The following is a 12,375-nucleotide window of genomic DNA, read 5'->3' on the forward strand; positions in this document are numbered from 1 at the left end:
TTTTTTGCCAATCAACCTTTGTCAATAGCTGACTAATTCAGCCCTAGTGAAGAAAGCCCAAATATGTTCTTCCCTCCCCAATCCAGATTGACTCAATCCCATAATTTTTGAACTTGGTTCATAAAGGTCATAGGCAAGCCAGCAGCAATGATGTTAATAAAAAAAAAAAAAACAACATAATTAAAGAAAGAGGGCAACCTTTTTCCATCTTGAGTCATCAAAAAGAAAATTAAATTGCCTATATTTATTTAACATGCAGGGATTTGACAGCAAAGAATGTTCACAACATTGTAGTTACTTGTGTGCAGCACCCTTTAGCAGAAAATGCTGAAAAGGTTGGGAACAAAATGTTATACATTCTCTCTAGCATGCATGACAAGGAAATAATCCAAAAGTAGGCATATGATTTTACTTTATATACCGGTTAGGTTTTTTGGGATAAAAGGCAAAATATATAGATGTCAGTTGCAATCTTATCCAAGAAACCTTTACTTACTACCCTCAATTCCTATGCCCACTGGCACAAAGCAAGCCAAATTTAAGCCATACCTGAACCCCTAAAAATCAAGAGTAGCACAGTGCACTTTAAACACAAACATGAACCATAAAGTTTTATTTTTTGATGTGAAAACATCTGTAGTGGCACCTAACAGCTTGGGGGGGGGGGGAATTCACAGACTAAAAGTAGCTGCAGGCAGAGGTGAAGGTGATTCTTGCACTACTTCTATTAGAATAAGCAGCGGCGTGGAGCAAGGGATGTTGGGGGTTTCAGAGACTGATGGCAGTCATCGTGAAACAGGTGGGTATATGGGATGTGTTAGAGTAACTAATAATAAGAATAGGTACATGTATACCAATGCTAGAAGTATAGTTAATAAATTTGATGTGTTGGTCAAGACATCAAAGGCGGATATTGTTGGGATAGCATAGACGTGGTGTCACACAGATATAAGGAATGCAGAACTGGAATTTGGGGAGTACAATGTGTACAGAAAGGGAGGTGTTATGCTGTTAATTAAGAAAAACAAAATCAAAAGAAGTGCATCTAGTTGATATAGATGAACAGTGCACTGTTGAGTCAGTTTTGTGTGCACATAAGCACTGCGAAAGCAAAAATAAGAGGAGTGTGTTATAGGCCTAATGACTGAAATGTACAGAGAAATAGAGTGGACTAGTAAATCAGAATGTCTTATAATGGGGGATTTTAACTTCCCAGATATAGACTGGAACTTATGTTTGGTCACACACACTAGTAAGACTTTTGTGGATTTATTGGATGATTGTTTTCTGCAGCAGCATGTTCGAGAGGCAACTAGAGAGGGTAATACTCTTGATCTGGTTATCAGCAGTGATCATTCATGTATTAAGAATTTGCAGATAAAGGAACCATTAGGTGGCAGTGATCAAAGTGTATTGATGTGGGATTTACTTAAAGATATAATTACCATCAGGGGTAAAGGAAAGGGTTTTTGCTTCCATAAAGGTGACTGTAGTGGTCCCAGACAGTTTATAAATTCTGTGCAGTGGGACCAACTGATGATTTTACCAACAGCAAATTCTAAGTGGGAAGCATTCAAGGAATTAATAGTGGAAGCTACTAAACATTTCATACCTATTAAGAAATATTGTTCAAGGTTTAGGCCTAAAATGGTTGTAAAATGAACTAATGAGATTTGCAGCAGAGAAGAAAAATGCATGGGATGCATATAAATTATCAGGCGACACAGAAGCCTATGATATATATAAGCTAGTCTGTAATCAAGTCACAAAGGAGGTTAGGCAGGCGAAGGCAGATTACGAGAAATCCTTTCGCAAAGGATGCTAAGAAAAACAGCAAGGATTTCTTTACTTATATAAACTCTAAAAGGAAGGGAATGAATCTGATTGGTCCACTTGATATCGATGGTTCGAATGATCCTGCTCATATAGCAAACAAACTGAATGAGTATTTTGCATCTACATTCACACATCAGGAGTTAAGGTTTGAAAATGCCACAAGGTTATCAAATTGTAACAGGGTGCTTAATGATTTTGTAATAACTGAGAACAAAATGGGGGAGAAATTGTTGAAGTTAAACATAAGAAAGGCACCTGGGGTGGATGGGATCTATCCAGTTATACTAACGGAGGCAGCAAAGGAAGTAAGCAAACCCTTAGCCATAATTATGAGAGCATCCTTAGACTCAGGGAGGTCCCCACGGACTGGAGATGTGTAAATGTGTCCCGAATTCACAAAGGGTAACACGAGTAATTACAGACCAGTTTAACTTCTGTTCCGGGCAAAATAATGGAGTCACTGGTTATAGATGCATTGCAAGATCATCTAGACAAGACTGCAGCAATAATTCAGACACAGCATGGGTTTGTTAAGGGAAAGTCTTGTCTGACAAATTTGATTGTATATTATGATGTGGTTACAAAGGAACTGGATGCAAAAAATAATTTTGATATCATATACTTGGATTACAGGAAAGCTTTTGACACTGTTGCACATGGAAGACTACTGTACAAATTGGAGTAGAATGGTATTAAGGGTAAGTTGCTACAATGGATAAAAGGATGGTTGAGTGGGAGAAGACAGAGGGTGGTAATCAATGGGTTCTGCTCTTTGTGGAGTCCCACAGGGTTCGGTGTTGGGTCCACTGTTTGGTATATTTATCAGTGATATTGATGAAGGTATATCAGGCTTAGTATCGAAGTTTGCAGATGATACAAAGGTTGGCAGGGTTGTTAATGACTGTAATGGCAGTGTGTTTCTGCAACAGGATCTAGAAAATTTGGGCAGATGGGCTGAGAAGTGGCAACTGAAGTTTAACATTGAAAAATGCAAAGTACTGCATATGGGTAGAAGTAACCTCAGAGAAACGTACCAACTATGTGGTACTACACTTAATGTGGTAGAAAACGAAAAAGACCTGGAAAAGTGCAGTCAGATATGAAGTTTTCTGAGCAATGCAGACAGGCTGCTAGGGCAGGTCATGGGGTGTTGTCAATGATATACAGGAACTTTGTTAGCAGGGAAAAGGAAGTGATTGTCCCTCTGTATAAGGCAATGGTGAGGCCACGCCTTGAGTACTGCGTGCAGTTCTGGAGGCCTCATTTTAGGAAGGATGTAGATTTGCTTGAGCATGTACAGAGAAGGGCAACAAGATTAGTGAGGGAAATGAAGGGATCCTCTTATCAGGAGAGGCTTAAGTTCTGCAAATTGCAGCAGCTGGAGACTAGGCACCTGCGAGGTGATCTGATTGAGGTGTATAAGGCCTTGAATGGGTTGAGCATGCTGAATTCTGATGGGATTCTTTTACTTGTTCAGATTATGAACCTAAGTAGGCATAAATTGAAATTGAGGAAGGACAGATGTAGAATAGATGTGTGGAAATTTCACTAGCTAGCGGGTGGTTATTGCTGGAACAAATTTCCATCTGTCGTTGTGGAAATTGATAGGTTAAATAAATTTAAGGAGGAACCGGACAAATATTTAGAGGGGATTGTTTTGTAATTTTTTTTTTTTTTTGGCTGATGCTGCATAAGCTCGCTCATATGCTTGCTTTTTGGAATGTAACAAACAAAAATGGGAGGTGAAAAATGTTGACAAATATTTGTATTTTTGCAATCATACTATCCAACAAACGGCAACAATCATTATTTCTAATTAGACTATTGGCTTGGATTTCGATAACATCTACCAAGCCAAGGATGTTTTCACATAAAACGTCTTTCATGCATACAGCGTACACATTTGTTTTTTTTTTTTTATTTCAATCACTGTACCTCTCCAATTAAAAAAATAAAATAGAACAATGAATACCATACTTGATGAATAATAAATTTCACAAATTAAGTTTATATATAATTTTTTACTATATAAAGTATCTACTAGAGAGTTAAACTAGTATTACTGAGATGCAGTAAAAGTTTTAATTTAATAGCAGAGTATGACCAATCGAGGCCTCCATAGCCGAGTGGTTAGGAGCGGGACTGCAGTAGCACACGCTCTTTGAGTAGACCGGGTTTCAACCCCCTGATTGCTAAATACGGTCGATCTGCCAACCCGCACCGGACCAGGCATGGCAGATTATGGTCCATTTCCCTCAACATGAATTGTTGAGGAGGCTTCCATCCTGCAGTGGGTTGATAATGGCTGCAGTTTACCTTTATGACCAATTGGATTGGTAATGAAATGGTTGGTTAAAAAGAGATTTGTTCAATTTAAAAAAAAAATTGTTAGAAGGAAGGCACTAAGTTACTACAGAGTGGATAGAATCATTTAGGGGGGAAATGGCAGGGCAGGGGACTAAATTACCCCATTCTACAAAATTCAGATGCAACTCCTGGCCAGTGTATAAAAAGATAGGCAACTATTTCATGATCAATTTCAGCAGTTTTTGAGACTAAAACAGTCTTGTTTGGCAAATACAGTATACCATCAATGAACAATACATATCTATGTTAGAGCTGCTCTCTATATCATTGTGAAACTTTAACATACAGAAATATGCAAGAAAATGGGTTCATTTGGTGGAATTTGAAATTTTATGGGGTCCAAAACTATTCGGTCACTTTGGCCACATTATACCCATTGTAATTCAGGTGAGTTTTTTTCTTATGCAGATTTCATAAGAAATAACTCACTTGTGTACAGGATTAATTACATTTGGTTGAATTGATATAATAAAATCAACAGCCACTGCAGAGAGCATCACTGCACGAACATTAGCTGCAGTCAGGAAAAGTTCCTGTAGATGTCAGGAATGGATTAGTAGTTAAGTCAAAATGCCTTCTGTACCTTGCTGTTTTCCCCTTCCTTTCCTATTTTAAAGGTTCTTATTACATTTTGTTTTCCTGTTAATTTTACAAAACACATGGATTTATTTTTATATCTCAGGAAAAAAATAAGTAAAATATTCAGTATGAAATGTAATATTACTGATAAGTGTTATTAGATAGGACATACTGAGTAGCAAACTTAGTATGAGAGAGAAGGGGAAAAAAAAAAGAATAAAATCATGTAGCTGCTTTGAAATATAAAGCCAGCCTTCAGCTTGAATAAAATAGTTACATATTTAAGGCATGTTTAAGGTAAATTCCTCTCCTTCTTCACATCTACTTCATAATAAGATTGTTTCAATTTTAAAATAATGATTTAAAATAAACTAGCAAAGAATGTGCTATTAAATTTTTACCATTTAAAATGCAAATTTAAGCATAATTTTATTATATCATTTCATAAGTTAGCTTTATGTACATTATGATTATAACACTTGCTCTGTCTTTAGTGGTATTTTTGTCTTTCATATTTAATTTGTGACAAGTATATTTAATTTAAAGCTGCCATAAAATAAGCTTAATCCCCAAATCGAGGGAAGCAGTTCAGTTTGTAGATATTCGGGTGGAAGCAAGAAATGCTAGAACATCTGAATTTCAGATAATTGCAGGCAGAGATGGAGTCCATCAAATCTGGCTATGATTCTGAGATGTGAAAGACAATGGAAAATCATCACATTATTTTTTCCAAGAACATTAGCATCATGAAAACAACAGATGCTGATAGGCAACCCCAGATGGGACCTATGATGATGATATTTGATTTAATCAGATATTTGTATAATTTACATTTTCCTAATTAGTAAATCAGTCTTTAAATTTCATATTTTTAGAGATATATAGTTACAGATAGTGTATAGTTATACTCCCCCACCCCACTTTAGAGATTACTAAATATGCTACCTTTAACAACAGCATATTTCAATAACAGAAGTCAACTAATAATCTACTATGAGTAGATTATTAGTTGACTCATTTAGGCTACTCATAGTAGCTTAACTGTTTTGATTATTAATTGATGGTTTCTGCTATTGAAATATGCTGTTTTAGCCAATACTAGTCAATTACAACAGTTGACAGAGTAGGTTTTTTTTTTTTCCAAACTGAAAACTCTGTGAATTATTCAGTTTCTTTATTGTAGCAATTAAATGATTAGTCAGTAGTTCACTGTTCTCATCACTATGGGGATTTCTTAATATTTGACTTGTGAGATGGATGGTGCATGAAGAGCAATTCTCATGTCACAGGCAGTCCCATGGTAGAAGAGATCCAATATTTTAGAGACAGTAACATCAAATCAATTTATAAGTTATTAAAAAAGGTATTAGTAATATCCTTAATATCTTTTATCACATTTAATCCTAAGCTTTATTTCCTCCATCCTCTGAATCTTCACCATAACATCTACAGGTGCTAACCCATGAAGCAATATCTGCTTTAAACATCCCCACTTTCACTTAGGCAACCACTTAATTCATTCCTTCCTCAGAAGTTCAGAGAGAATAACAAATATTTTAGACAGTAACATAAAAAGCAAAGTTGCACAAAAATATGTTGAGAGTTTGTGAAAACAGATGTATATGCCAGTTCAATTCATGTGTTTCAATTGTGAAAACCAAGCAATAAGTATTAGCTCTCTCTCTCTCTCTCTCTCTCTCTCTCTCTCTCTCTCTCTCTCTCTCTATTACAATTTTTCAAAAATTTAGCACCACATTAACTCTTAAGGCCTCTGTAGCTGAGTGGTCAGGAGAAGGAGTGCAGTAGTACACGCTCCTTGAGTAGACTGGGGTTCAAGCCCCTGACTGCTAAATATGGTCGATCTGCCAACCCGCACTGGACCAGCGTGGCAGATTATGGTCCATTTCCCTCAACACGAATTGTTGAGGAGGCTTCCATCCTGAAGTGGGTTGATAATGGCTGCAGTTTTTTTTTTTTTTTTTTTTAACTCTTAAAAGAACTTTTATATATTGTAATTTTTTACTTTTTAAAATTATTTAAAACATTTTATTATTAAAAATTTAACTAGTGTTAAATTTTTTGAATATTATAATTGTGCAAGATAAAATATTGCATTTTAATATTAACCACAAATTTAATATTTCCTCAAATTTGGACATTCATTATCTTCACAATAGTTATGTTAAAATAACTAATTGTGCAGTGCATCCTTGAAACTTGGTTAAGTAATTTGAAACCAGTAGTTGAAGTAGTTTCCTTCCGATACTTTGAAATATTCATAAGCAGTCGTATATCCATTTTTGTGTTCACAACTATGCAAAAATTTGTCTTTGCAACACAGCAGTTTACCTAAGTCTAACATAAGAGAAAAAACCACAGCCAGAGATCTACAAAAAATATGCAAAAAAAGTTCTGTTTCAAGTTCTATTTCAAAAATGCATTTAGAAATAAATACAAAAATACATCAAAAATTCATTTAGAAATAAATATTTACAAATAGAAATATGATTTCATTTTATACAACTTTCTTCATTTTATGATAGCTACATTTCATAGAACCCAGCTACTCCTGAATATTAAATAGCAAGCCACAGATGTTCAAGAATAATTCAACACTATAAAATACCATAAAAAACTGATAAATGCACTTATTAATAATTCAACTCAGTTTTATTTATTTTTAATTTATCACATTAAAAAAAACTTGTTTCTAATTTTTATTTTAATTGTACTCTTTTGTGTCTAACTTCAGTTTTCATGAATAGTAAAAATAATTTTTCGACAGCTTCCTCAAAATCAATAGTTAAGGCACTTGTAGTCAATGAATAATAATAAAATTGATATAATTTCTTAGATAAAATTATCTTTGTGACAAAATTAAGATACAAGCATAAGTGTGTGATCATAAAGAACACTGAACTAATACAGCAGCACAAGGAGCAAGATTCATTTGGTTTTGAAATATATGATAAAAACATTTTTTTTCCCTTTTTTTCTTTTATATTTAGAATACTATTTACACTAGGGACTGCCAAGAACTTGTACTTAATTTTTACTGCATTTGATATCCTACATAGTCACCTGCTTGAGCTACAAAAGAAACAAAAATATTAACTATTTGCTGTATTTCATATCAATAGTACTAATTGTACTAGTAAAATGCTTTAAAGATGGCTATAAGAAGTGAAAAATTTTCAGAGAAAACTTCCTAAGACTGAAATTTAAAATTTTAGAGGAACACTGTTAACACAGCTATCGCAATATTTCTGTTTGAACTAAGTACCAGTTTGGATTATTTTACCAAATTTCAAGCATTAATCTGAATCAAGATTTATATTATATAAAAATGGTTCATAAGAAATGTTTTTTTTCTTTTTTTTTTTTAATTTTGGAAGGAATTGTGAGAAAAGGCTTGTTGTGATAAGAAATTAAAACAAGGTTGGTGAGCAATGTATGCACTCTTACATTTTAGACATGTTTGTTTTTTTTCTCTTAAATTAACTGAATTTTTTCTTTTTCTGAAATTAATAGAATTGAAAAGTATACTTTTATGTTCTCTAAAAGGTGTCCAATTTAATGTATAATATTTATTATCTCTCTCTCTCAAGAGCAGCACTGTATTCATGTCTTAAATAACAGTAAAGAAGTGTGCATTATCAATACATCAGCATTTTGGAAGACAGATGTATGACCTGCAAAGAAATAGCCAACAAATCTGGAATACCAAGGTCACCGTCATCACCTGATGGGTCCCACATTTGCTGTCAGATAAACAATGAGCAAAGTACAAAGAAATGGCAATGCAGTTACTCATACATTACTGACAAGGTGAACAGTTTTTAAAATGCATTGTATTGTTGCCATTAATGAGACACACACAACTTTGAACCTGAAATTATAATCAGCTTAGTGGAAGCATCCACCTTTGCTTACAATCAACTCAGTGGAAGCATCCACCTTTACTGCATCCTTCTAAATGTTGCTGGCAGCAATAAAAGTGAAACAAATGGTCATCGTGGCCTATGATTATAAGGGCATTATTGCTGCTGATCATGTGCCACTTGGAAGATCGGCAACTGAAGACTACTGTGTAACATTTCTTTTCAGAAGTTATGCCCAAAAATTTGTTAGAAACAGCCACAGATGTTGGAAGGCTTGTGCTCCATGACAGTGCAAAGCCTCATATCACACAGTTTGTACAGCTTGTTTTCACCAGTTAGAAGAGGGAAGCACCACCTCACCCCCCCCTTATGGTCCCGAGGTCTTACAATCTATGCCCCAAGCTCGAGGAACTGATGCAAGGGCAAAGATTTGTGTTTTGAAGCATTGAGTGCAGTTATGCAACCAACATTTCAGACAGCTTAGCTTCAGCAGACAGTTAAGGGGCATTCAAAAATTACAGACATTCTGAAGCAATCGTAAGGTATGAAGGAGATTACATTGAAGGTTTCTAATGTAAATTATATTATAAAATAAGTACATTTTAAATTAACCACCTTGGTGCATTACTTTTGAGATAATGCTTATAATATATACATACAGTCGAACAAGCACGGAAATAATGAGATCATGGCTGTAACGAGCACAAAGCCATAATGATTTTAATTTACACATATACCCATACAATCACTCACTGTTATAACAAGCGTACTATACAAATATACCGTACAAATTTTGGTAACTATGCAAACATTCTTAATTGCTCAGGTAGTTGAAAAAAATCCAATTCTTGGAATAGACAAAAATGAAAAAGGCGACTTAGCTTTTATGACCACTCACATCGGATTGGCAGTCGGTTTATGATCTTGTCCTTTCAGGGACAAGGTCTATACAATAGTGAATTGGCGTTCCGCTTGTCGCATTACCCTATTTACAGATTGTCTTGTATTCACTGAACCATAAATTTATTTCGGGACTTCTAAGAACTTTGTATGCAGATCACTTTACTGTCATTTCAAAGTAAAATCAGTTGGAAACAAACACTTCCTTTGGAAACATGTCTACTAACAAAAGGAAGTCTCTCTTGATTTGCTAAAAAGTTAAAGTTATTTGCGAGTTAGAACATGATGCAAAAAATGAAGTGTGTAAAAAGTTTTCTTTGTCCTCTTCAACAGTATTGACATTGTGGAAGAAAAACATGTTTACATATTGGCACTAGAAAAGAACGTAACCGAAAAAAAAAAAAAAAAAAAAAAAAAAAAATTTAGAAAGTGTGAGGTTACAAATGTCAAAGCACTGCTTCAATGGTTCACTACACAAAGAAGTACTAGATTTTCAATAGACTGTCCAATCTTGAAGGCTCAAGCAGAAAAATTTGCTAAAAACAATTCGGACATGACGATTTTGTAACAAGGAGCTGGTTGGATCAATTTAAAAACTGAATACAGTAAACCCCATTTAATGGACTCCGATATAATGGATTTCGGATTAAACGGACCGGACAAATAATAATACAGTAATGTACATATTAATCTTGACTATATTTTTTTTAGATTATACAAAACTTCAGTGTTATTATTAATTAAAAATTAATAATAATTACCTATTTCCATTATTGTTTTGATAATTACCTACTTTTATTTTTATAATCAAATTCAGGAAATTGTTTTTTATTCTTTCTGAAATAGTTGTTTTCCTAGATTACAGATAAGAGCAGGTGGCGACTTGCGACACTAAACTGCAGGTCTACCGACTTGCTTTGTTTCGGTCTCAGTCTGCCTGAGCCTATCATGCTGTAAGGGTTTTATACAGAGTGTTTCTGTGATTTCTGAATTGTGACTTTATTTATTAAATAATTTTGCAGTCCTCACAATTTAAAATGGCATAAAGTGATAGAGGAGTAAAAGAAACCATGTGAACTTAAATGTGGCACAGAAATTAGAGCTAATTGAGAAATTAGAACAAGGCATCTCAGTAGCAAGTGAGATGCCTTTGTGGAATTTACGGCGTAAAAAAAAAAAAAAAAAAAAAAAAAAAAAAAAAAAACCGGTTTCTGATATCCGTAAATCAAAGGCCAAATTGCAACATAATTTTATATTGTACAGTACTGTATATTGTATTAAAATTTTTTTTACATTAAGAACAATAAAAAATGCCCCCCCCCCCAGGTTACATTCGATTTAACGGACTTTCGACATTAACCGACACCCTTTCTCCCCTATTAGTCCGTGAAATGAGGGTTTATTGTACAAGCATATTAATACAAATAATATGTAAGTATATACTAATATTTTTTCTCTCTAATACATATTTCTTTTGTTTTTTGAATCTATCTTTTTATCGTTATTGAGAATTAAAAAAATAGGAGGTAGTTTAACTCACTGATATAGTGAGTAATGGTTATAACGAGGAAATTTTGTCGGTCTCTGGATGCTCATTATAACCAAGTTCGACTACACACACGTTATTTGATAGATTTCTGTATCTGTTTTATGTATTTGTGTAACAAACCCACAAAAAATTATTTCGTTTAAAATTAAATTAAGTTTTTTGGCTACAAGGATATTGTACAGGAACTATTGTGAATATTAGTTAGGCTGCATATATGGACTACCTCAGCATATTTTTCTGAAATAGTGAAACTATGTGGCATCCTGAAACAATACCGTTTCACATATATTAGCCAGTTACCTACAAGTTTAAGAATAAGACAGTATTATTAAGTAGAAGATTAATTATAAGGTTGTTGCCTATTGGCACACGTACAACCACTTACAGATACATATGTCTACCATGTCCAGGGTAGTTACTAACATGGACAGGAAATCGTGCTCTGTATAAACTGAGCCCAGCTATATAATCTTCAATCATATACTGTTTACTTTCCTACAACTAAAAAAAAATTTTAAATGTTAGGATTAAGGGGTTTTAAACATGTTATATAGAATTTCAAATAAAGAAAACAAGATTTTTAATAAAACAACTGACCCAGCATTTATGAAGTATTTTTAGTTCTTGATTGTACTGGGATGTAACTGATTTTTTCTTGAGAGCTTTAGTTTTCTTATCAGAAAGATGAATCAATCTGAAACAATGATGGTTTAATGGTACAAAGCAACACTGTGTAAGAGGGCAGGATATTGTGAGAAGGTTGGACATAAAAACCCTTGTTAAATCATTAATTCCTAGAGATGATTGGATATAGCTACCTCTGTTAATTCAGTAATTCCTACTAGTGTTATAATAATAATAAAAAAGATATACTTGCTAATTCTTATATAAGTTATATCTGACTTACCTTATTCCAAACATCAGGTAGACAACATTTGAACAAATACTATAAGAACCAGCAATAATAATGTACAAGATTGTCTAGATGCATAATTGTTATCAGGTTCCGAATAAGAAATCTTGCATTCATCTGTATTTAGCTTGTCTGCAAATACATAACATCTACATTAAACTATATATCACTTTTATTAGTAAAATCATTTCTCAAAACAAAAATTTTGTAATGTACATATACTACATGTTTGTTTTTTATTAAGAAACCAACGTTGTTTCTATTATGGAAGAAGGTGCAATTTATGCTACAACAATATTTTTTGAGTTATAAGAGTCAGTAATGAGAAATTATTATTACTATTAGTGATA

General features: G+C 33.7%; 1 protein-coding gene across 1 annotated transcript in view; it reads right to left on the bottom strand.

Moving 5' to 3' along the window:
• Positions 1-7,772: 7,772 nt before the first annotated feature.
• The window catches only part of LOC150087815 (uncharacterized), a 74,210-nt gene continuing 69,607 nt past the window's right edge, over positions 7,773-12,375 (bottom strand). Inside the window, exons 10-11 of the mRNA XM_090370440.1 lie at positions 12,020-12,157; positions 7,773-7,872 (exon numbers count right to left, since the gene is read on the bottom strand). Coding sequence (XP_090226566.1) covers positions 12,033-12,157 — 125 coding nt within the window. The 3' untranslated portion in view covers positions 7,773-7,872; positions 12,020-12,032. The remainder of the gene's footprint in view (positions 7,873-12,019; positions 12,158-12,375) is intronic.

This window comes from Mastigoproctus giganteus, chromosome 3, assembly GCF_048544385.1.
Source record: "Mastigoproctus giganteus isolate SK-2022 chromosome 3, ASM4854438v1, whole genome shotgun sequence".
NCBI lineage: Eukaryota > Metazoa > Arthropoda > Arachnida > Uropygi > Thelyphonidae > Mastigoproctus > Mastigoproctus giganteus.